This window comes from Durio zibethinus, chromosome 10 (assembly GCF_047325235.1).
Source record: "Durio zibethinus cultivar Kanyao isolate XHJ-2024 chromosome 10, ASM4732523v1, whole genome shotgun sequence".
Classification (NCBI taxonomy): domain Eukaryota; kingdom Viridiplantae; phylum Streptophyta; class Magnoliopsida; order Malvales; family Malvaceae; genus Durio; species Durio zibethinus.
This window is the reverse complement of record NC_143171.1, coordinates 27096150-27121978: the sequence shown is the minus strand read 5'-3', so window position 1 is coordinate 27121978 and position 25829 is coordinate 27096150. Positions and strand designations below refer to the sequence as shown.

The window sequence follows — 25829 nt, the reverse complement described above, 5'->3', positions numbered from 1 at the left end:
AGCTTACTCAATCCTACCCTTTTATTACAAGGCCACTGCAGTTTCAGATCTGAAGTTTTCAACGGGGGTTCAGCCAACAGATAGCTGTGGCTCTGAAAAAAAAAACCATTTTTTCTCCAAATTTTTTCTTTACCAAATCATTCAAAAAAAAAAAAAAAACCTTCAATTTGATCCTTTTTTCTATCTTTTTTTTTTAGTCATCCTCGTCTTCAAAATGGCTTCAATAATTCTCTTGAATTGTAATTGTAATCTCTACCCATATCTCATCGCTTGAAAATTTTCACTATTTCAACTTTAGTCACAATAAAAATTTTTAATCCATCGATTGTATCCCTTAAAATATTAATAAAAAAGTGATTCCATATTTTAATTTCTATAAAACTAAACATAAAGAGTTTCTTCAAGTATGAGAAATTGTCACTGTTGTTTCACATGCCAAATCAACTTTTTTTTTCCTTATCACAAGCATCTTCCTGCCTAGGTAGAAAGAAGTCATTGTTCGAATTTTTTTTTTCTACTACGTTAGACAGTCTAGGCTTGCATTTCTTATTATTATTATCAGCTTTTTCAGATCATTTTCATTGTATTTCTTTTTTAAATTTAAAATAAATAAATTACTCAATCTTATAAGATAAAAAAGATGTGTTATTTTCAATAATTCAAATACAAATGATTGAAAATTATGCATTAAATATAATTTTAATAAGTAATCAATTGAATTCGAATCTAAAATTTTTATAATGAAAAAAACGATCATTATTGATTGAAAAAATCATTTATCGATATTTTTATTGTATTTGAAGTTTTATCAATGCATTTCATTTTATTGTGATTTTGGTTCAACTAGTTTTTAATCACTATTTATTTGAAATTATCATAGATTAAATTACAATAATTAAAATTAAAAGTCTAACAATTTACTAAAAATTTACATGAGTGACTTTTTAATTTTATATTATTGATTGATTTTTATTCCTTTCATACACAATTTCTTTTACAACATGATAGAAAATTATGGATCAATGTCAAAACATTCATCTAATTTGATAAGATTTTTTTTTTTTAAGTTTAGAATTCAAATTTCGATATTTTTGAATTTTTTTAAATAAAAAATATTTTCTTTGGATTGGGTCTTTGATGAGGTGCAGTAATATCGGGCCTGCCACTTTAGTGGGTTGCAATAAATCACCTAGGGCAGGCTTGTGCTTAATTCATAGGTCCATAAAAATCTTAGTTCTAAGAATCTAGGCATAATAGAGCATCCGATAGACATTATTTTCAGCAGCTAAAGGCCATGAAAGTCATGAGAATCTTGGCATTTCCACTCAAGTCTCAACATGATGTTGGCTGCAGGTGGAGGCTGGTAGGAAAAAGGGTTTGGTTTTGGTATCAAAGAAAATCCAGGCAAGTGGAGATTGTTGGTAGGACAAAGCACATGAATTTAGGGACATTGGGTAGGCAGACTTGACCCTTAAAAAGGGCATTTGTTAAGAGCTAGGGGGGGGGTCCAAGGTCCTTTCTCCTTCCCTTAAAGAACCTGGACACTGAACACAGCCAAGACAACAAGTCTCCCCTACACATTACCTACCCTACATTTGGACTCCAAGGTTTTGCAATAAAAGGCAGTTAAATTTAATTCTAGGCCAGGCAGTGGCGGCCTCCAATTTCATCCAGTTTTCATGTCAGTATGTTTGTTGTTAAATCATCAAATCAGTTTGATTTGCAGAAGGAGAGATTCAAAAGCTTGTTCTTTGAGACAGAACAGATAAATCATGCATCCATGCATCCAATGGATGATCTCAATGCTCGGTTGTTGAAATCACCTAATCATCAAGTTGTTTCATAATGGCTTTTGTCTTATGTTTCTTGTTTTTCCAAGCTAGGCTGGCCTCAATGAATATTGGGCCTGTCTAGTTTAAAACTTCTCTATCTTATGCCTAAGGCTATTCATGTTGTTACAATTTTTTTTTATACATATAAAAGAAGTATTAGTTTGGATCTTAAGTATTAAATTTTGAAATTTAAATTTATTAAATGTTAATTTTTAAAAGTAAGAGCATATAATTTTAAGATTATGCAATTTAAGGCACAATCTTTCAAATGGTAGATATAAATTAATAAATAACATATAATTAAAATTTTAATTTAATTAATTTATTTATTTATTCTTAAAATATGATATTTAATAAATTTGAAGTAATAAAAAAAGTTCAATTCAACTTCTACAATGCCCAAAAAAAAAAAAAAAACATGCTTGCATATGCACTTTACACATGCGAAGATATCATGTATATTTATAAATGTCAATATAATTAAGTAATAGAAATTTAAATTACTTATTTAAACTCAAAAGTTTGTCAACTTTTAAAATAATTTAAATAAAAAATTAAAATCCGTTAAATGGATTTAAACAAAAATTTTAGCTCTATTTAAAATTCGGATCGAGTTTATAAACTATAAATATTAAATATGAATCTAACCAAAATCGATCTAATCTGACTTAACCCATGAATTACTCTAGCATATAGTCTATTTCTTTAGTTTATAATTATTTTTGGTAGGGTTGCAACACCTATTTTTCTTTCTTTGGTTGACCATAATGATGGTGAAAAGCATGAGGGTGGCATGAAATATTGAAATAGACAAGGCACGAAAGTTTTGCAGTGAAATTGAAGCAATATTCCTTAAAGTTATGGATGACCTACCGCTAATAATTTCAATAAGTTTTGATAAGATTAGAACCCTTGAATTTTCTTCCTTGATAATGACATTATTGGTGAACCAATTAGTACTTAATTAACACAAAAATAAAAATATAATTTAATTGCTTCTATAATTTCTTACAAAACTTTAGCAGTCTCAAATGGTAAAAAAAATTTATTATTTATTATTTGTTTGAATTCAAATCCGTTAAAAACTCGTAGAAATGTAATTTTTTTATGAATTAATTTGATTAACATAGATAAATTTATTTGAATCGATTAAAAAAAAAAATCAAACGAAATCTAAAAATCTATTACTCGACAAAAAAAAAATTATACAAATAAATTGACAACTTTTTTTTCCCTGTTGGAACCCTTAAATTCTTTCAATTCTCTCAACTTTTCTTTTACTCCATTTCTTTTCTTACTTTTTCTTCTTTGACTAACTTGGGAAAATTTTGGAATGCATCGACTTAAATGAGACTTTCCTTCCAAAATGGAAGAAATACATTGCGTTTTTCAAACTTTTTGGTTTAGCAAAGAATAAATATTGATCCAATTTGATTAAACTATCTAGGTGTAAAAGCAATGAATTAATGCACCTTCCCTTGGTTGGTAAGGTATAAAAGACATTGCCAAGTAAAGAATAAACCTCTTTTTTGTGTACCATATTTTTGCCTAAAACTACAAAACATTTTTTCAGACTTCAAAATGATATGTAGGCCAAGAAAATGCAAGATCCCTAAGCTTTTTTTTATTAAAAAAATAATTATTACTATTTTTATCAAGAAAATTTGACTTATAGTTTTTAATTATATGAAATCTATATTATTTTTATATATTTAATCAATAATTCGATTTTAATTATGTAATTAGTATACTCTAATGCAAATAATTCACTCATTTTTTTAAGAGATAGATTCTTATAAAATTAGGGTTAATCTCCGATCTTTGTAATTTTTTTTACCTCTTTAAATTTCGATCTCTTTTATTTTAAAAAAAATTAAGCAATTTGCAAACTTCATTTTGAAAAGATATTTATGGAATTGGCATGCTATTTATGTAATTTCATTTACAAAATGAATGAAAAAGAAAGAAACATGTCACCATAAACCATTAATATTACAAACTTGTCAAGCAAGGTGATGACTTTGGTGAGCTTTGAACTACTTTTTTTTTTTTTCCTTTTTTTTTGTGAAATTAAAAGGTATCATCTTTTCCTTTTTCATTAAGGAAGAATAAAAAAAAAAAAGAAATGTGATTCATGTCATTTTTATATTCAAGTCTTAGTATTGCCTTTTTGTTACCATTAATCTCAAATCAAACTCACATTTCTCTTGGACAACCAAGCAATCTATTTAGTTTGAGACTTTTTTTTCAACAAAAAATTTATCTCATAATTTTCATATTCTACTTGTACTTGTATATTCAAGAAATGAATATGAATTAATTATATCAAAAATCATATAATCTATTAATAAAATATTAAATATTATTTTTTATGATAAGAGTTTGATCTAAAAAACTTCATATATATATATATATGTATGTATGTATATATATAGAAAAGATTTATATAAAGTTTCATAACTGAAGCTTGTGACATTTCTAATAAGAAATTAGTAAATAAAAACTAAAATTAAAAATCAAAATTGATAAATTAAAAAGTTTTATTACACAAATCAAATGTGCAAAATTTGAAAATTTTTTAATAAATTTTGATATATTTATTAAATAGATATTTTTAATAAAAATATTGATAGAATTTTTAGCTTTAAATAAAAATCGATCAATTTTAAATTATAAATAATATTTTTAATAATTTTTTATATATTATTGATTTTCACATCAAATTCTATTAATTTATTGATTTAAATTTTTTATTAAAATTTTTATTTACTCATTTTTAATAAAAAAATTTTACGAATTTCACCTATAAAACTTTATATAAATTTTATCCACATATATATATATATATATATAACGTTACCTTAAAAAATAAAAATAAAAAGGGAAAAAGAGTCAAACAATTGATATAGTTATAGTCAGCTTTATCTTAAATTTCAACTTGAGAAATAAGGCAAAGGGAGAAGACACATTTGGTTTAGGGACAAAATTAATTAGTTGTAACGAGTTGCATAGCGCTTTACAATGGCAAAAATGTCAAAAAGATGAAAGGTAGTGTTTTTGGTTTTTTTCAAAAGTAGAAGTGAGGAAACCAAAGAACAATTACATCAAAGGAACCTTTTCTTTTTTCATCAATGGATTTTGACTTGAATGGCAAGAAAATTTTTTCTTCCCCTTGTTGTCTCAAATTCGAATTCGATAGAAAATTATGAAAAATAATTTTTCACGAATCCATTAATTTTAACATAAATAAATTTATTTAAACAAATTTAAAAAATTATATTGAAATCAAATTTATAAAATTTTTATTGCTAAAAAACCCTTTTTTCATGCAAGTGGCACACATTCATGTTAAATCGAGTTACGTCTATAACAGCTACAATTCATGGTCCCCTTGCAAACTTCACTGTCTCGTCCCAAGAAACGACTAGGACACTAATTTTATCCCATAAAGCATATGGAGTATATTGGTTTGGTCAATGGGGGCTTCCCCATTTTCTTTCTTTGCCTACCCCAAACTTTACTCCAAAAGAAAAACCACATGAAACTTTCTTTTTCATTCATTTATAGACCATGTTGCACGTTCCATGTCTGCCTTTTCTCGTGTTAGAATTTGAACCTTATAAAAAATTTTAAAAAATTCGTGATTAAATTTTAATCGTTGAATATTTATTTTACGAAACTTTATTTGGTTTTTGATATTTATGAAACAATGATTTTATTATAATAATTTTGTAACACTTTAATTTTACATTCAAGAATTTTGAGAATCTGTTATAATATAAAAGTAAAAATTTAAATTTAAATTTGTAAAATATTTTTTGAGAGATAAAATCGTAAAATTTTTAAATTAAAATAAATAATATTTCGTAAGTTAATTATAGATTTTCACAAATAGCATCAGAATAATTATTGTGATTCTAGTTTTATGGTTTTATATTAATGGAGAGTTAAATGCTACATAATTGAGATACCTTTAAAATTTTAATGTCTGATGTAATTTTGATTATGTGATTTTATATCAACAAAAAAAGTTTGTAACATCTTAATTTTATATCGAAAAATTTTAAAAATTTGATATAATATATAAATAAAAATTTAAACAAAAATTTATAAAATCACAAAATCATAAAATTTTTATATTAAAATAAATAATATATCATAAATTAAATATAAATCTTCACAAACTTACTACAATAATGATTGCTATATATTAGAGTAACTTTTTCTATTTGTGAATGAAATGATATGTGATCCGAATTGATCGTAGAATTAGAAAAAGATTAAAGATAATGTGAACAATTTGAGCTTTCTAGACACGTGATAAAGAATGTTGCATGATGATTATTTTATTTATTTATTTATTTATTATTAATTGGAATTGACGTCGATATTTGCAAGATTTCTTTGTCTGTAATGGGATAAGTAGTAAGGATCAAGAAGTGGGATTGAAAGTTACACTATACTATTCCGGACTGGGTCTTATGTGGGGTTTTTATTGTTTAAAGGGAAAGAGATTGATTGATTCATAAACACTTTGAAAAGCACAGAAAACCTTCTTCTCACCCAGATTCACTGACAAAAAGATAATTGTAATTTGAATTTGGATTTAATTTAATTTATTTATTTTTAAAAGTTAATATTTAATAATTTAATTAATTTCAAATTTTAATATTCATAAATTTTTTATATAAAAAATAAATTTGATGATTAGGATATTTATATAACGTAAAATATTTATAATTTATATATTTATATTATATTTTATAAAAAATTATATATCATAATTTATATCATATAAAATATATTTTTTAATTTTAATTGAATATTTTTGTATTATTTTCATTTCATAAATTATAAAAATAAAAAGATTTCTGCCAACATTAACTCTTCAATTCCAGAAGGAAAAAAATGGAAGCCTGCGTCCAGTCGGTGAGATTACAAATAGGGTACAAAATTTTCATTCATCAACAATTTCATCACCCACTTTTGTGATTGTTCATGTCCTGCACCAGTCATCCACGTGTAAGGATAGGATTTTGCTATGTCGTCATAGAAAATCTAGTCTCAGTTTCCTTAACTTCAGCATGGGAGTTTACAGTAACACCCCTCTCAATTTGAAATGTTATTGCAAAATGTGAAACAACATGTGGCTTAAGTGTAATTTTCCCTGGATTTTGTGGCCTTTTTCTTTTTTTTGGTGTTAAGGCAATTATCCAATGCCGGACCATCTATGTTAAGTTGTCATGGTTAGTACTTGTCTTATAAAAGCGGCAAAGCTAACTACTCTCGCTTTCTAACACTAATGCAAGCTCCTCACTTTTGTTCATATTGTCTTTCTCAAACTTCTTCTAAAGTTTGCAACTTTCAGACATCAAGGAAGAGATCTTTGGAACTTCAACTGAAAGTAAGGATTTTTTTTTCTTGATAAAAAACTAGGTGGTGGTATAGGGGTTTTTCTTTTAAGACAGTTTCATTTGTTGGGTTGTCTTAAATTGTTGAAGTTAAGGAGCTTTTCATGTTTTGTTATTTTTTTTTTATGCTAGTTCATGCACTTTCTATGTTAGGCTTTTAGATGAGAAATGAAAGGAATTTAAAGCTCATGTGGGTGCAAAGATAGGAATTTATAGTTATTGGGTTGGTTTTTGTTTCTGTTTTGGTGAATTTGATTGGATTGGAGGGTGTTTACTGTTCATATTGTGATATAAAAAGGGAAATTTTTGGTTAATAAGAGGAAGGTTATGGCTCTGGCTCTTTCTCTGGCTCTGGCTTTGGCTTTGGCTTTGGCTTTTTTCTAGTGAACTAATGGTTAAGTTGGAAGATTAATGTGGTTGATAGTTGTGAGGGAAATCTAGGTGGTTTTGTGATTTTATTGGCAAAGAGAGACCCCCATTTGGACTCAAGCTGTGGAAATGGCTAGAGTAAGGAAAAGAAGTATACATTTAAGCAAACTTTGCTCATTTGCATGTTGTCGACCTACTTCCACAGATGAACATGCCCAAATTGGGCAAAAAGGGTACTCAAGAGTGGTGTATTGTAATGAACCTGATAGTCAAGAGCAAGTTCGCCTAAAGTATAGGGGAAATTATGTTTCCACTACCAAGTATACAGCAGCTAATTTTATTCCAAAGTCTTTGTTTGAGCAGTTTAGGAGGGTTGCAAATATATACTTTCTTGTTGTAGCTTGTGTTTCATTTAGTCCGTTGGCACCGTATTCAGCACCTAGCATTCTTGTGCCCCTGATTGTGGTGATTGGAGCTACAATGGTCAAAGAAGGTGTGGAAGATTGGAGGCGAAGACTGCAGGTGATGCTTGAATTTCTTCTTCTCCTTTCAGTGTTTTGCTGCTATGTCTTTGTGCTTCAACTCCCTTCACCCTCCTTTTTTTTCCATCATTTTTCATTTATTACTATTACTTTGCTTCCTAATGAATTCTTTAGGTTCAAACTGTATTCATTAAAAGAAAAACAATAAAGAATAAAGCAATTGACTATTTTGTATTGAGCGAAAATAACTGAAATAAGAATTAGTTCAATCTAAAACATATGCATTTAATGAATAGGAGAAATCATGCTGTAAACTAAGTCAGAGAAATTTCCCAATGTTATTCGTAAATCAGTTGCATCCCGTGATATGCCATCAAAATTCATGACTAAGGTCTTGATCTTTATGTTGTTCCGGAAAATAACAGTGACTATTATTAACAACCATGCTGTTTTATTGTCATGGCAATTTTAATTTGTTTTTCCATATTAATAGTGGGAAGATGACTCCTGTACTGTTCTTTCTTCTTTGTTATTAATCTGATTCCAAAATAGATGCAACATGATTGAATTAACTGCTTTGTTTCAACACCTAAGATGACTTGATCTAGAAATATTAAATTTAGAAAAATAAAAAGCAAGTCAAAGGGATTTCAGGACAAAAGTGCCATATCTGATGGTCCCAACTCATGAGCTTGGTAATAGTAATTAATGTCTTCTACATCTGATAGGAGGTTTTATATGCTTTGTTACGATTATAAAAAATGAAGCATGTGTGATGTTTTTTCTTATTGCCATCCCATAAAAACAGTGGAAAAATAGAATTTTGGTGTGATGCAACATATTCGAGATAGTTTCTTGATTGCTTTATTCTCAGAATTGTTTATGGATTGATCATCTTCATATATGCCAAGATGACTGTTGGTAGTATTTAAGCCATAGAGGAAACACCATTGCAAGTTGAGGTAACATCCTCCATATGCTAGCCTTAATACCTTGGTGATCATATTGGAAACATGTTGTCGTATATCTGTCACTTTATAATGGCTAATTAAACCATTGAATCTTTCTTGTGTCTGCAATTTATTTTCTCAAGAAGTATAATGAGGATTATTTTCATGACAATAATAGTTATAATTTCATTTTTGCCTTCATTTTAAGATAACAAACACATTTAGTTTTCCTAAATTATACGATGTTTGCTAAGCTATTGGCTTTTAACTGGTTATAATTTATATGGCTTGTAACTGGTTATAATCTATATTACTGGTTTCTAGGAGAACCTTATTTGGCTTCAGCGTTGGAATTTATTCTAGATGTAAATTTCGTTTTCTGATTGCTTACATACTGAAATGTGTTTCTGGTGCCTTTGTCAGCCATCTGCTCCTTATTTGGTTCTTGAAATGTATTGCTTTTCTTGCTTCTGTCTGGTGCCTAGCTTGTCCACAGCCTTTCATCTTCATGGGGTGCTCTTCCTTCTGACAAATTTCTCTTTGAATTTATGTAAGATATCTAAAGTAGCTTTTCCATGGTTTCAGGATGTACAGGCAAACAATCGAAAGGTTGAAGTTTATGATGAAAGTAGTCGTTCTTTCGAAGAAACGAAATGGAAGAATCTTCGTGTTGGTCACCTTGTTAAGGTGTGTAAGGATGAATATTTTCCAGCTGATCTACTCCTACTTTCTTCATACTATGATGATGGCGTTTGCTATGTTGAGACAATGAACCTTGATGGAGAGAATAATTTAAAGTTGAAGCACGCCCTAGAGGTAACATCCTCCCTGCGTGACATACAGACCCTAAAGGAATTTAGAGCAGTGGTCAAGTGTGAGGACCCAAATGAACATCTTTATTCTTTCATTGGAACATTGCACTATTGTCATCGACAATACTCACTTTCCCCACAGCAGATTCTTTTGAGAGGTTCTAAACTGAAAAATACTGATTATATCTATGGTGTGGTTATTTTCACTGGACATGACACAAAAATAATGCAGAATGCTACTGATCCTCCTTCCAAGAGGACCAAGATTGAGAGGAGGATGGATAAGATAATTTATGTCCTTTTCAGTACTCTGATTTTGGTATCATTCATAGGATCTCTGTTTTTTGGCGTTGAAACTAAGAAAGATATTAGCGGTGGTAATTATAGAAGGTGGTATCTTCGACCAGATAGCACAACTGTATTCTATAACCCCAGAAGTGCATCAGTGGCTGCATTTTTGCATTTCTTGACAGGCCTTATGTTGTATGGATACTTGATTCCAATATCATTGTATGTTTCAATTGAGATTGTCAAGGTTTTACAAAGTATTTTCATTAACCAAGATCAGGCTATGTATGATGAGGAAACCGATAGACCAGCACAAGCAAGAACATCTAATTTGAATGAGGAACTTGGTCAGGTTCATACTATACTTTCTGACAAAACTGGAACTTTGACATGTAATTCAATGGAGTTTGTGAAATGCTCAATAGCTGGCACTGCCTATGGTTGTGGCATGACAGAAGTAGAAATTGCTCTGGCAAAAAAAAGAGGCGAGAGATTGACTGAACCAATGTCCACTGATACGGTTGACTCAGGAAAATCTGTTGATACTGTCGACTCGGGAAAATCTGTTAAGGGTTTCAACTTCAGAGATGAACGCATTATGAATGGCCAGTGGGTGAACGAACCTCAGTCAGATGTCATACAGAAGTTCTTTCGGGTCTTAGCAATTTGCCATACAGCAGTTCCGGAAGTAACAGAATCTGGTGAGATTATTTATGAAGCTGAGTCAGCAGATGAAGCAGCCTTTGTCATTGCTGCACGAGAAATTGGTTTTCAGTTTTTTGTACGGAATCAAACCAGCATAAAATTGCATGAATTAGATCCTAGAAGTGGGCAAACAGTTGACAGGTAATCTTTTTGGAACCTTTTTACATTATGTTCTTAATCTTTTATGGACATTATCTATCTTATCTAGGAAAAAGGAAGGCTGGTGGTTTCACTAATGAATTCATATACCACTCCCTGGCATATTTATATAAGGTTTTGTCAAGTTATTCAGTAACTTTTTGTATAAACATAAGATCAACTGCTTGAAAAGGCAACTGTGAAAGACCAATTTTTTTCAAGTAATGGTCTTTCTTGTGCAAACGAAAGGTATCCCTTTTGCTAGTGAAGCTGCATTACATTCAGTTTTGCTCATCCCTTTTTCCAGTGAATGTAGATGCTTTATAATGATTGTTGATAGTGAAAAAAATACTATTGATTTTTCTGCTAAGTTACAATGGCAATATAGGTATATAGTATTATAAATATAGGTATATAAATAGAAGTCTTGTTGGTGGACATTCTTGTACAAATAGGGAAAATAGTGATTGATTTTATTCCTCTCTCTATTTTTTGGTCTTTATGGAGGGATAGAAACAGGGTAGAGTTTAAATGGAAAATTACTCCGGTTAAGGCTCTTGGATTCTTGGTTTTACACGCTCATCATGTACTTCTATCAGAAGATAGCTGCTAGGCTGCTAAGCTCCATTAGCTAAAGTTGGGTACTTAAAGGAAGCTGCTGGTTACTCACTATATGCATAATCTGTTGCTATTACTTTATCCCACTTTTATTTTTCCCCATTCGCTATGCGAAACTTCACAATGCGTGTGAATGAATAAGTTTCTACATTTCAGAGTATACAAGCTTCTTCATGTGTTGGAGTTTAGTAGCGCTCGCAAAAGGATGTCTGTAATTGTAAGGAACCCAGAGAACCAAATATTGCTTCTTGCTAAGGGTGCAGACAGGTCAGAACTCATAACCAATTAATTCTCCTCATTCAGATGTATTGTGGTGGAATTTTATGTAGTTTTAAAATAGATCAGTTGATGTAGAATTTTATTTATCACTATCTATTCAGTGTGATATTTGAAAGGCTTTCAGAACAAGGGTGTGTGTTCGAGGCACGGACCAGGGAGCATATTGAAAGATATACTGAGGCAGGATTACGAACTTTGGCCGTCGCATATCGTGAGATTGGTGATGATGAGTATACGACATGGGAAGAAGAATTTATGAAGGCCAAAACTTCTGTACGTGCTGACCGAGACGATTTGGCGGATGAGCTGGCTGACAAGATTGAAAGGGATTTAATTCTTCTGGGTGCCACAGCTGTTGAAGACAAACTACAAAAGGGGGTCAGTTACACTAGTTCAAGATGTGTAGCAACGGTTATTTATATAACTCCTAGTGAAACTTATGAATCTGTGATCTATGTCACCTATCTCAAAACTTGCTCTGATATATCTACCATCTTATTAATGTTGTATTCTAATTTGTGCACATAAATAAGTTTGTTGTCTAATTTAAATTACTTATGGCTTGTATAAATTGCTATATTCTTCTGGTATGTAGGTCCCACGCTGTATTGACAAGCTTGCACGTGCTAGAATTGGAATATGGGTTTTGACAGGCGACAAGAAGGGAACTGCTATTAATATTGGGTATTAGAACAAGTTGAATTGAACTCATCATCTATGGTTTAGTATAAACATAAATGTTATGAGTACTATATTTCTACAGGTATGCATGCAGTCTACTAAGACATGGAATGAAGCTGATTGTGATCACGCTAGAGTCACCAGAAATTAAAGCCCAGGAAAAACATGGGGATAAGGAGGCCATTGCGCAGGTATAGACTACTTTGTTCTAAAGTGATGTTAAAGCAGCCTTATCGGAGAAAAATCTGATTCTATTATTATTATTATTATTAGGCTTCTCTTAAAAGTGTAAAAGGGCAAATACATGAGGGAAAATCTCAAGTAGCTAGTGAACATTCAACTGAGTTTGGTTTGATAATTGATGGCAAGTCCTTGACTTTTGCTCTGGACAAGAATCTGGTAAACTGCTTTATGGATCTGGCAACGCGTTGTGCTACTGTCATATGCTGTCGCTCTTCGCCCAAACAAAAGGCTATTGTAAGTATCATGTTTAGGGGAATGAAGTACGGTATGGGAGTTTCATGAAGATTATCAGGCTCTGTTGTTACTGACATTAAAATAATCTGATAGAATTCTAGAAGATATGCAGGTTACAAGACTGGTGAAATCTGTAACTGGTAAAACAACACTAGCAATTGGTGATGGGGCAAATGATGTTGGCATGCTTCAAGAGGCTGATATTGGAGTTGGAATCAGTGGCGTTGAAGGGATGCAGGTAAAAATATGTTTCTTCATTCGTGTAGTCTTATCTTATGATTTGTAATTTTTCATTTCTTCTTTTTGGGGATTAGGGAAACCAAAACATTTTATGATCTACTTTCTGAAGATGTTTTTTCAGTGGGACCACTAATCGTTTTGTATATAGCCTAGGCATGAAGTGATTTTTGCTACTGATCCTCTTATCATCATCAACTTGACTCTTGTCTTCTTCCACTGGTAACCTAGTTTTCTGCGTCAGTTTGTGGCTGATGCTTCCAATTTTATGGATTTGTTAAGATGGGTGGTGACAACCATTTGCTGCTTGGTAGGGATTTTTGAGCAACCATCAGAAGACGTGGTAGCTAAGACCAAAAGGGAGCGATAGATATATCTGTTTGTCGTCTCCATGAGATTTTGATTTCTTACTTCATTTATCTTTTATCTCGTCTGTTACTTTAGAGAATTCATTTCTACTTGCTCCCAGAGATCTTAGTAGATTTTTGCTTTTCTTTTTGACAATCACAATTTTGCTTTCTTAGAAGCTTTTCTATGATGTTTTTCTTTAGATCATATGGTCTTTTAAAGTACTTTTCAAAATTCAAGCTATATAACCGTAATTGTGTGGTTCCTGATTTTACTTTTAATAACTATTATGACTTGCAGGCTGTGATGGCAAGTGATTTTTCAATAGCTCAATTTCGTTTTCTGGAACGTTTATTATTGGTGCATGGCCATTGGTGTTACAGGCGAATAGCAATGATGGTAAAACTGTTCTGTCATGTTCTGCTCTTTCTCCAGAACTAAACTGAGATAATCCTATGATTTTGGCATCTTGAGAGTGAGAATAATTGTTATGGTTTATTACCTTTTGCCCAATCTGTATTCTTGTTTTAGCTGTAGATTATTTTCTTCAAAATGGTGTTCATTCCTTGAATGTAGAATAAGATCTTTGACAAATTTTTGGGTGTTCTCTTCCATTTTCTTTTGCGACAGATTAGGCAAACATATAACAAAATGAATTACCCATTCATTTTCTGGTCACTGCAGATATGCTACTTTTTCTACAAGAACATCACTTTTGGATTTACTTTGTTTTGGTTTGAGGCCAACGCTTCTTTCTCTGGCCAGCCTGCTTATAATGATTGGTACATGTCATGCTACAATGTCTTCTTCACTTCGCTTCCAGTAATCGCTCTTGGTGTTTTTGATCAGGACGTTTCAGCCAGACTTTGCCTCAAGGTAAAAAATTCTTTATATTAATACTTGATACCTTGAAGAGTTGATACAGAAGTTAGGGGCTTAAAAAAAAGTGAGATAGGACATTCGGTGAATAGCAACCCTAACTGGGTTTTAACTTTTAACCTTCAGAGGTTTTATCTGTCAATGAATTGATTATGTGAATGAGTTATAGTGGGAAGGGAAGGGTCCCCCGATTCTGTTGTCATTCCTCCTACTGTCAATCCTGATAAAATTCACTTCTCCTGAGTTACACATAACGACGTGGCTTCAAAATGATGATAGTTTTCTTTATCAGTATGGTCATTGTTGTTTTCAACATTTAAACCCCAAATTGAGTTTCTGAAATATGTTTTTCTGCTTCAAAAATATTAAACTGTGCTGCTAATCTGTTGGTTGAGAATTGCTCCTGATCTTGGATAAATTTGGCATTTTTGCAAGATCTTATACATGGCATGCCAACTGAGTACAATTCTTATATTTTACTATTTGTCTAGCTGTAGAGCATGTTACAGTAAATGTTATAGTTGCAATTTCACGGCAAAGAAGGAACTTGGTGACGAGTTTTCTGAACTGCTGTCTCCTGTGCAAAAGAACTCAGAACGACAATCTTTTTTTTTTGCAGCATCCTTTATTATACCAAGAGGGCGTACAGAATATCCTCTTCAGCTGGATCCGCATACTTGGCTGGATGTTTAATGGAGTTCTTAGTTCCATAATTATATTCTTCTTAACCACCAACTTGATAATTGGTCAAGCATTCCGCAAAGATGGTCAAGTTGCCGATTATGCAGTTCTCGGGGTGACAATGTATACATGTGTAGTTTGGACAGTAAATTGCCAAATGGCACTCTCCATCAATTACTTCACATGGATACAGCACCTGTTTATCTGGGGAAGCATTGCCCTTTGGTATATATTCTTGGTGGTTTATGGTTATATCCCACCTACATTATCTACAACAGCATACAAGGTTTTTGTGGAAGCTTGTGCTCCGAGCATTGTTTATTGGCTCACCACCCTTCTCGTTGTTATTGCCACATTGCTACCTCTCTTTTCTTATAGGGCTTTTCAGATCAGGTTTCGACCTATGGAACACGATAAAATACAAAGACAGAGGTCAGAAGGCTCGGAACATGATAAAATACAAGGACGAAGGGCAGAAGGCTCGGAACATGATAAAATACAAGGACGAAGATCAGAAGGCTCGGAACATGATGTAACAGAAAGCACAGGTACCCGAAATTCTACTGACTTGCCTTCAGAGATTAGGATCAGAATAGATAATCTAAAGGCAGGTCCAAGGAGCAAGAACTCATGATACTGGTGATATGATTAGGGTTCTTTTTTCTCTGTATATGCTACCGTCGCAATTTAAGTGTAGATGGAGAGGAGAGCATGAAAATTGGAATTGCTTCTGCTCAACTTCATGTGTACATTACGTATGTAAATCTGATTTATGAAGTCTTGGTAATGCATGCCTCTGCTTCAAACATACTGACCTCACATATATGTAATTATATATTTTTCGTAAGCTTGTCTTACTTTTTGAATGTGCAATGAAGCTGATGATGCTCTCTCTTCAATTTTTCCAACAACCAAACATCATTTTCAGTCCAACAATAGTAGATTTCATACGAGGATGCTGTCATGGAACAAAGTAGCATTTTCTTACTGAAATGCTTACAGGCATATATGACTGATGCCTCCAGTTCGTTGCATGTGTGAAGTTTCTCTTTTAATCTATACTGAAAACAGAAAGAGCTTGTTTTTTGAGTGGTGATGGGGAACATCTCATTTTTCATAGTGCTGATGGGGCATGATAGAAAGGGGGTCGAAGCTCTGAATGTGGATTTTAAGCAGCTTTCCTCTTATAAGAGGTGGCCTCTGGTTTCATTGGTTGTTGGCTCCACTGCTTATAGGGTGTAATCGAACTGAACATTTAACGATCCGTGACAGGTTTTCAAAATTTTTATTCATTTATATTTATTTAATCATATTTTAAAAATTATTAAATAAACAAACAAATCACGAATAAAACAAAATTTACTATGGAAAGATATCTATGCATTAAAACACAACTACCCCCTCCCCCTCCCCCCCGCCCCTCCTTTATATTTATTTTGAGTCATCGCCTAAGCAAGCATGATATGACAGTTCTTCAAATACCCCTTTATCTAAATCAATCATGTTTGGTTTCCCACCATTAAGATCTGCAGATGATTTTCATTGATATACGGCTCCAGCGTCTAGTACATGTGTTACATATCTAAAAAAAAGTCTTAAATTTTAAATCGAATATAATAAGAGGCTCACTAAAATATAAAATGATTCACATCATCTTTTTTTTACGAGACGTTTTTTATAGGATAAAATCGTGAGGTCAAGAAGGTCAGAGCAAATAATACCTCACAAGAGTGTGAACCGTGACGGTTAGATTGATCTGAGACACCGGATAAATGGATGCCAGGGTCTCGGAGCTGCGCGGATTTAGAATTTAAGTCTCGACCTGTGACAAGTGGTATCAAAGCCAACCCTAAATCGTTCAATCCACGCTTAAGTCTCAACCTGTGACAAGTGGTATCAGAGTCAGCCTTAAACCATTCGATCCACGTCAAGCAACTCGAGAGAGGTAGGTAGGGTGGTCAGCTTCCGTGACTCAAGGGAGGTAAGCAGGGTGGCCAACTTTCGTGACAAGAGCGTCATGGGGTTGGGTGGGAGTGAATGTCACAGACTTAAAGGAAGAGTGATGAATCTCACATCGAACATAATAAGATGATTAGAGGTTAGGTGAGAGAGAGAATCTCACAGACTTAAGTAAGAGTCCTGAATTTCACGTCAAACATAATAAAAGAGTCATTAGGGTATAAAAAGATTCACATCACCTCTTCCTTGTGAGGTATCTTTTGTAAGATAAAACCGTGAAATAATAGGAGTCAAAACGGATAATATCTCATAAGAATATGAATTGTGATGATTAGATTGATCTGAAATATTAAAAAAATAAATACTTAGATCTTGAAACAACAAAAATTCAAAATTTAAATCTTAACCCGTGATACATGCACGAACCCAGTTTATGGCCAATCTCTATCAGCCCTAAAATGAGCCAAATCCTTAACTTCCACGAACACCATTTATAGCCTAAACTTATAATAACCATGAAAATCACAAGCACTCAGCCAAACCATAACCATACTAACACAGTAATAGTTATCTAATAATGCAAAACATTGTTGGTATAAGGAGAAAAGGACACTTTGCATTCTATATACATATATATATATATATTTATTTATTAATTATACTATTACAGATGTTTAAAGTTTTGTTTTCGTCGGACAATTTTAAAGATGCATTTTTTTTTATTATCGAACTTACATATTTATAAAAATCAAACCTAATAAATAAAAAAGAATTTATTTTCTTACCAACTAAATTAATTTGTTTGAGTTTTTTTTTTTTTTGGAAACTTATTTAATTTAACAATTAAAAAACAACTAATTTATAGGATGCTGCAAAATTTGAAACCTTTTGCTATATATAATATATTTCGACCATGTTTTAATACATAAGATGATAGATCGAATAAAATAATAATTATTTTATATTATATTTAATTTATATTTAAAAAAAATAAGATTATAAGAATTTATTATTCTATTAGCATAGGATGATTAATTAATCTTCACTAAGTGGAGATAATTATTTTTAATTTATAAAATTTAATTTATATATTTAATTATATCTTTAAAATTTATATTAATAATTTAAATTATATAAAATTTTAAAAAATATAATTTTAATAAATAAATAAATTATTTTATCTTAATCCTTACAAACATCAAATGAAAATAAAATGATATTATTTTATTTAATTTTATTTATAATATTATCTTATTTTATCATAATTTTATATACCCAATATACTATTCATTCTTTAGGCGTCGTTTGTTTTTGTTTTTGTTTTTTGTTTTTATTTTCAATTTTTTTTTAAATTAAAAACAAAAACATATTTAGTATATTGTTTTTGTTTTCTGTTTTTGAAAATTGAACATAAAGTTTTAGAAAGTGTTGAAAACAAAAAAATGGTGTTTTTAATATTTTGAAAACAATTTGTCAATGTTATCGCGCGGGTATTATTTACAAAAATTACAATTAAACCGTTATAGTGATGTTATAAATAATATATTATTAAAATAATAATTTTATTATATAAATAATATATTAATTAATGTTATTATATTTATTATATAAATAATATTATATGAATATAATATATTATTATAATAATATAATATTTATAAATAATATATTAAAAATAATATATTAAAAAATAAATAATATTATATTAATAAATACTATATTAGTAAATATTATTATTTTAATATTATTATATTATTAATATCAAATGAAGTTTAAAAATTTTAACCACTTTCTTTTACATATTTTTATTTTCATATTTTTAAAACAAAAATATTTTATCCAAACATATTTTCAAAATCAATAAATAAAAAATAAAACAAAATAAAATTTTTAAAAATATAAAACTTAAAATATAAAATATAAAACACACAATAATATCAAACCACCCCTTAAATTTCATTTTATGATTTGGGCTATCTTCTCAAAATTCTTTACTTCATCATCAAGAAAATGATGTTGGCAAATTTGTTTGACTTGTGGCAAACATTAAAGGGCAAAATGAAATCACATTCACACCCAAAGGTGACAAGAAAACTCCAAAGCCATCTAGAAATACAACCCAATATCAAGGCAAGTGGGACCTTTAAGCTTTAACATTATTAGAATTTTTAGCTCCTAAAAGGCTATCACATCTATATTAATACACTTTTGTCAGTGCAACTCCAAAGCCATTGCATTCCATCCATCAAGGAATCTGGAAATTCTACTTATTTTATGGGGTTTTTTTTCCTTCAATGAAAATATTATTTTTTAAAAAATTTGACATAAATAAATTATTTTAAAATTTTTTTATAAATTTAATAATTTATGTATTTATTTCATAAAAAATATTAAAAATTTATATATTTTTATTATATTTTATAAAAATATTATGTTTTATAATTTATATCGATATAAAAATATAAAAAAAATATTTTTTTAATTTTAATTTTTTAATATTTTTTAATTTTAATTTTTATATTTTAAATTATATTATTTTTATATCATATTATATATTATATTGAAAATTACCAAGTTTATATTTTTATTCTTTTTTTTTGTGTTAAAAAACCAATTACATCAAGATAATAACTACTTGACTTATGAAGTAGTTGTTATCCAAGCCACTATAGCACATAGACAATGTTCAATTGAGGTTATTTGATTTAAAATAAAAAATATTTTTTAAAGTACAATTAGGATTGAATAAATTTGAGACAATAATTATTTCATTGAGCTAAGACAGTGAGATCTTAGTTACATATCTATGATAATAAACATTAATAAGGAACAAAATTACTTTACTTATACAAAGCAATGAATATAAAATAAAAGGACTACGGAAGTATTAATTGTTAATACAATGATAATGAAATCAATTTTAAAATTAAAATTTTGAATTTAATTTTTAATTTTAATAAAAAATAAAAAAGATTTTCTAATCAATCAACTCATGCATTCGTTTTTTTTTTTTTAATATAATAATTTAAAATATAATATTAAAATAATATAAATAAAAAATATAAAAAAATATAATTTAAATTTTTAATAAAATTTATACATAAATTTAATAAAATAGATATATATTTTATATTTTTAGATCGAAATTATGATATATAATTTTTATATCAAATATAAATTATAATATATAATTTTTATAAAATATAAAATAAATATATAAATTATTAATATTTTATATAACAAATATGCATAGATTATTATATCCATTTTATCGATGATTTTCCTTCTAGAAAGTCCACCGTTTTGCAAATTTATTTTTCCAAAAACATTTCTAGAACTGACAGAATGATTTCAGATTTTGTTTAGTCGTGTTTTTCAAGTACGTTTCAAGAATAGTGACCGGCAAATCCGACTTTTTTTTTTTAATTTTTTAATCTACTAAGATCTGAAAAACTGGGATCTCGAAACTTCCATTTTGAAAATAATACACGACCTTCAAGAAAAAAAATTATTTTTGTATTCATTTAATTAAAAATAATTTTTAATATATTAATATGGGATTTTATTAATGAGTTTATTTATGTTGCTTTTATTATTACTATATAGTAATATATTTACTCAATGCATTAAGAATCATTAATAAAGTTATAAAGTATTACATTTAATACAATATTATTACCATAAGTAATGTAGTAATTAATTTTTAAAATATTTAAATATTATATCTTAAAATATATATCTAATTAAATTTTGATTTCTATAATCAAGGAAAGATGAAATTAATTACACACATAAAAGTATTTTCTAGAACAAGAGAATTAATTAAGTATTTAACAAAAATTAATATCACAAATCACTTGTTAAAATCACTCTTAAACTTCTTATTTATACAATAACTATAAAGGGTTAACTTTGAAATTATTTATAATTGTTCATTGATTGAGAATTGAATTTTTAATTTTAGTAATCAAATTTAATCCCTAAAATCTCAAATAACAACAAAAAGATTTGTTATTATAAAAATTTGTTAATTTTATAAATATATTTTAATAAAATGCATTTTAACCTCCTAACCATCAATGTATATGAAATTAAAAATTATTTGTATTTTACTTATATATAAAATGTTTTCAAACCACATTCTTTTATGATACTAATAATTTAGAATACAATTTAATTTTTTTTCTTTTTTTCAATTTAATAATTTTTTCAATATTAATAAAAATTTAACATTTTCAAGTACAATTAAATTTTAATTACAACTAAACAAACAAAAAAATTTTTAATCCAAACATTGTAATTAATTTCTATCGAGCATTAGCACCTAAATCCATTTTGAAAAAATACAAAATCACAAACAAATCTCCCTAAATCTAACAAAGGCTTTCTTTACGATTGAGGTGGGAACAGGCTTCGGCGCTAAGTCCAAAAAATCGTTTTCATCCCAACCTTAATGCTAAATTATTAAAAGATTTGACCTTTGCGATTAAATTTAATTATTCGTATATTTATACAATATATATTATTAAAATTTATATTTTTATATTTAATTTTATATAATAATTATATATTATAATTTATATTATACATAAATAAATTATATATTTTTTAATTTTATTATATTTATATATAATAATTATTAAAAATTTAAATTAAATTAAATTTATTTTTTATATCATATTCATATCAATCATATTTAAAATTAACAAATTTATTTATGATAATATAATTTAATTTTACAACACACTCAAAAACTTCTTTAAAATTGTATTTGACATTTAAATGTAATATTGAGATAAATTTATTTTTTTATATTTATAATTTAAAATTTATATTTTATAGGAGTACATATTTTTTAAAATATTTCATTACATGTATTTTTTTTTGTAAAAAAAAAATCAAAGATAGATTCTTTCAAATCAAAACAAAATGTGTCATATTTGACATTTTAAAATAAATAATTGTATATCGTGTATTCGAGATGATTTCAACAAATGATCACCGATAAAACTCGAATCAAAAATTTTTTTTTTGAAAATGACGAATCTTAATCGATTAAATCAATCACTTATTAATATACATCAATAATATTTTTTAAAATAATATTAAACCCTTAAAATTTTAAATACATTTTTGTAATCAATATTCATAAATACTTTCCGCTAAACCGAAATTAATCACACCAAACTCATTCACACGTGTAAAACATTAACGGAACCGGTCACAAAAAAAACAAGTTCCCAAAATTGTCAACAAGGTTGGTTTTTAATTGCATTGCTTATCCTATATAAAGAGACTCACACGCTTCCAAAAAAAAAAACCAGTTCAGAATTTTTATCTTTTTTTCCTTAAATTTTCCGACGCTTCAGATGCAGAACGACAGCTCGGAATTGTCGTTTTGTCCCAGCTTTAACAGCTACTCCTCCGATAATAATAAGCTCGCTGATATCGCTGCTGCGGTTAGCCGAGACTTTCAAAGCGAGGCCGTTTTGGATGATGAAGAATTCGAGTTCGTTAATAATCTCTGGGATTATCCTGAAACGTCGTCGTTTCCAATCTTCAATCGCGATCTCCTGTTGAACCGCGAGGAGGGTGATGATGATAAGGTGGAAGAGGCTATTCGGATTCCGTTGAGGAATTTGTTCATGGGCGACGGAGATCTTCCTTGGTCATCGTCGTCGTCGGAGGCGGACGAGCTTGAAGGAATGCCAACAGGAACGTACTGTATTTGGAAACCGAAGCAATCGGCAGAATCGTCGCCGAACAGGTGTAAGAAAAGCAAGTCCACAGGGTCATCATCCTCGAAACGGTGGCGTTTGATAAAGGATTTGCTTAAGAGAAGCAACAGCGACGGCACAGTCTCGTCCTCGTCGGTTTTGTCTTTGAATTTCGATAAGCAAACGATAGAGAAAAAGAATGAAGAAAAGGTAAATGAAAAAACATCGACGACAAAAAAGAAATGCGAAAGTGAAGCAGTAAAGGCGACGAAGACGAAGAAAATCGAGAAAGCGTCGGCGCATGAAGTTTTTTACATGAGAAATAAGGCGTTGAAGGAAGGCGATAAACGGCGCTCGTTTTTGCCGTACAGGCAGGACTTGTTTGGAATTTTTACAAATGTTAATGGTTTAGGTAGAAATTTTCCTCCTTTCTAAGTAGCAAAAAAAAAAAAAAGAAAATCATAAATCTGTAAAAGAAAAAAAAAAGGGGGGAAATTAATTAAAGTGTAGTAAGTTTTATGAATTTCTTTTTTTGTGTTTGTTCATTTTATTCTTTTTTCTTAAGCTAAAATTGAAAAAACTTTTTTATTAATTAATAACTTTGCAATTAGAAAATAAATATATTTTTTATTTTGTATTATATGTTTGTTAAGAACATTCTTTAAGATTGTTATATTAAATAATTTATTTTTTAAAATTCATTATAACATTAATGAACTATGCCATTCAGTACAAAAATATTAGTATTTTCATTTATTATTAATGTAATTTTTAAATTTTACAGACAAAATTAACTAAATAACACATTCATCTTATAATATATTAAAATAAAAAATTAATTAATTAAAAAAAAGAGATATATGAATCTCAAAAATTTAAAGGATCGCTTTAATTAATCTTAAAGAATGTCCTATATGAAATCTATAATATAAAGAGTTTCTTTTATGTCATTTTACTTTTTCATTTATTAATTTTGGTCTATGCTTCAAAAATGAAAATGTTTCAATGTTTAATGCAAAGTTTGGCCACAATTTTGTCTTCCCTTTATTGGCTATTAATTATGAAGTGGCATAGCAACCATTATCTTAATCTTGGGTTTTTTTATTTTTTATTTTTAATTTGGAATAATTTCTAATTTTAATTTTCACCAAAATTTTTAATTAATAACAAGTAGATAATCTTGACCACCTTGGCCATAAAAAAAAAATCAAATTGACCACTAAGATGGGTTAATTTATTGTAATTTAATATTTTAAGATGGCTTAATTTATTAGATAATATTCAAGTAATTGTCATCTAGAAGCTGTTACTTCAAAATGTAAAATCTAAAAAAAAAAAAAATCCGATTATTATAAAAAACTTTGAGGTGGAAATTATAGATTAGGACCCTAGTGGTCAAGGCTCTAGCTTAGTAAGCAAGAAATAATTGTGAAAAAAAAAAATTGTTAATTTTTTAGGATTTAGAGTTTGATTGGATCAGCTGGGAATGGGATGCCAACTTGTTCCTCATGGATTGGATATATATAATTAAAATGTTGTGACATTAAATACTATGACATCGAAATTTTTATGGGTAGTTTTGCAATGCAACAACAGCATGAAGGAAGCAAAAAATATATGTGAAAGAAACCAATAATTGATGGTTAGGTTGTTCACATTTTATGTTTCAAGATTTAATTTTTTTATATAAAATAATATATGAAACTAAAAATTAATCGAATCGATTGTTAATATTTATAATTTTTTTTTAATTTTTAGATTATAATCATTTTTATAAAAAAAATATTATTTTGGTGTTGAACATTGAATTATATCAAAATTAACGTAATTCTTTTTCATAAACAATAATCAAATTATAATATATTTTTTTAAGAAACATGTTATATATTTTCGTAGGTAAAACATATTAGAAATTATTTTTGTAACTAACTCGATGCTTAAATTAGTGGATTGTTAATAACTCAATTTTCTTTTTATTGTTCAAGTGATAAGGGTGAAGTGAAATTTTAACAAAAATATTAGATTTAAATTTTAATACTAATATTAAGATTTTTGGACGTCTGAACATTTGATTTAATTGATTAGTGTTTGATCCTTGCTCAAATAGTAGGTTTCAAAGAGAAAGGGGTCTAAATTATACTATTGTTGAGCTTTCTAGCTTCCATGTGTAAGCACTTTGGTTAACCTAAATCACTAGTTACGTCTTAGTCTATTTTGGACCATCATGCATCACATCTTCAAATTTGTCCAATTTCCATCATAATTTCTTGTCACTTTTCAAAGAAAAAATTTCCCCCACTTAATTTGCACCAATCAAGGAAATTTTCAAAAGAAAAAGAAAGGATGCTTCCCTTTCCCTTCCTTTTTATTATCTCTTAAAAAACGTAGAAAAATGGGAAGTCAAGTAGAGCTGTCAATTATGTTAATGTATCATATTTTGTATTAAACATGATTTTAGATATAATATAAATAATTTTGATATGAATATAATAAAAATAATTTAAACACGAATATGATATATTTATTATACATGTTACATGTGATGCAACACGATTAATACGTTTAAAATTAATTTATTTGATATAACTCAAGTAATACGACATGATTAATACAATTAGACACAAATAATATGATTAGACATGATTAATATATTTATTTAAATAAAAAATATTATTTAAATTGATATTTAAATAAAAAATTATTTAAAATCAAATATTTATAATCTATTTAAATATTGAAATGATATGATAAATACAATTATAATTTATTTAAAAAATAAATTAAATTAAATTTTATAATTTATATATTATATATGCTTACATGAATACTACTGTGTCTTAAACGTGTCATCATTATTTGACATAAATACAACATAAATAAAATTATATTTTAATCATATCAATACAATTAAGATAAGAAATATGATTACGTTAAACTCATATATAATTTTTTTGTATTATTTTCAT

At 28.6% G+C, this 25829-nt stretch overlaps 2 protein-coding genes across 5 annotated transcripts; both read left to right on the top strand.

Moving 5' to 3' along the window:
* The first annotated feature begins 7127 nt into the window (after nt 1-7127).
* Nucleotides 7128-16034, top strand: LOC111291734 (ATPase E1-E2 type family protein / haloacid dehalogenase-like hydrolase family protein). Of its 4 annotated transcripts, XM_022883674.2 has the most exons (12): nt 7128-7236; nt 8049-8134; nt 9630-10990; nt 11762-11872; nt 11986-12262; nt 12480-12568; nt 12648-12756; nt 12839-13042; nt 13155-13280; nt 13928-14026; nt 14312-14503; nt 15126-16034. In XM_022883674.2, the coding sequence occupies exons 2-12, from the start codon at nt 8093-8095 to the stop codon at nt 15819-15821; spliced, it is 3306 nt and encodes a 1101-aa protein (XP_022739409.2). In that variant the 5' UTR covers nt 7128-7236; nt 8049-8092; the 3' UTR covers nt 15822-16034. The 4 variants fall into 4 exon arrangements, with proteins under 4 accessions (XP_022739409.2, XP_022739405.2, XP_022739404.2 ...); XM_022883670.2 differs by having other exon boundaries at nt 7128-8134; nt 12001-12262; XM_022883669.2 differs by having other exon boundaries at nt 7128-8134.
* Nucleotides 16035-22405: 6371 nt separating this feature from the next.
* On the top strand, nt 22406-23408 carry LOC111292095 (uncharacterized). Its single transcript, XM_022884311.2, has one exon. It carries the CDS (start codon nt 22516-22518, stop codon nt 23296-23298), a length of 783 nt encoding a protein of 260 aa, XP_022740046.2. The 5' UTR covers nt 22406-22515; the 3' UTR covers nt 23299-23408.
* Nucleotides 23409-25829: the final 2421 nt, after the last annotated feature.

Coding starts and splice junctions, on each gene's coding strand:
- LOC111291734 (XM_022883669.2), top strand. CDS start 7,742: ATGGCTAGAGTAAGGAAAAGAAGTATACATTTAAGCAAACTTTGCTCA. Junction 10,991..11,761: donor AGTGGGCAAACAGTTGACAG/GTAATCTTTTTG, acceptor TCTACATTTCAG/AGTATACAAGCTTCTTCATG. Junction 13,281..13,927: donor GTGGCGTTGAAGGGATGCAG/GTAAAAATATGT, acceptor TATGACTTGCAG/GCTGTGATGGCAAGTGATTT.
- LOC111292095 (XM_022884311.2), top strand. CDS start 22,516: ATGCAGAACGACAGCTCGGAATTGTCGTTTTGTCCCAGCTTTAACAGC.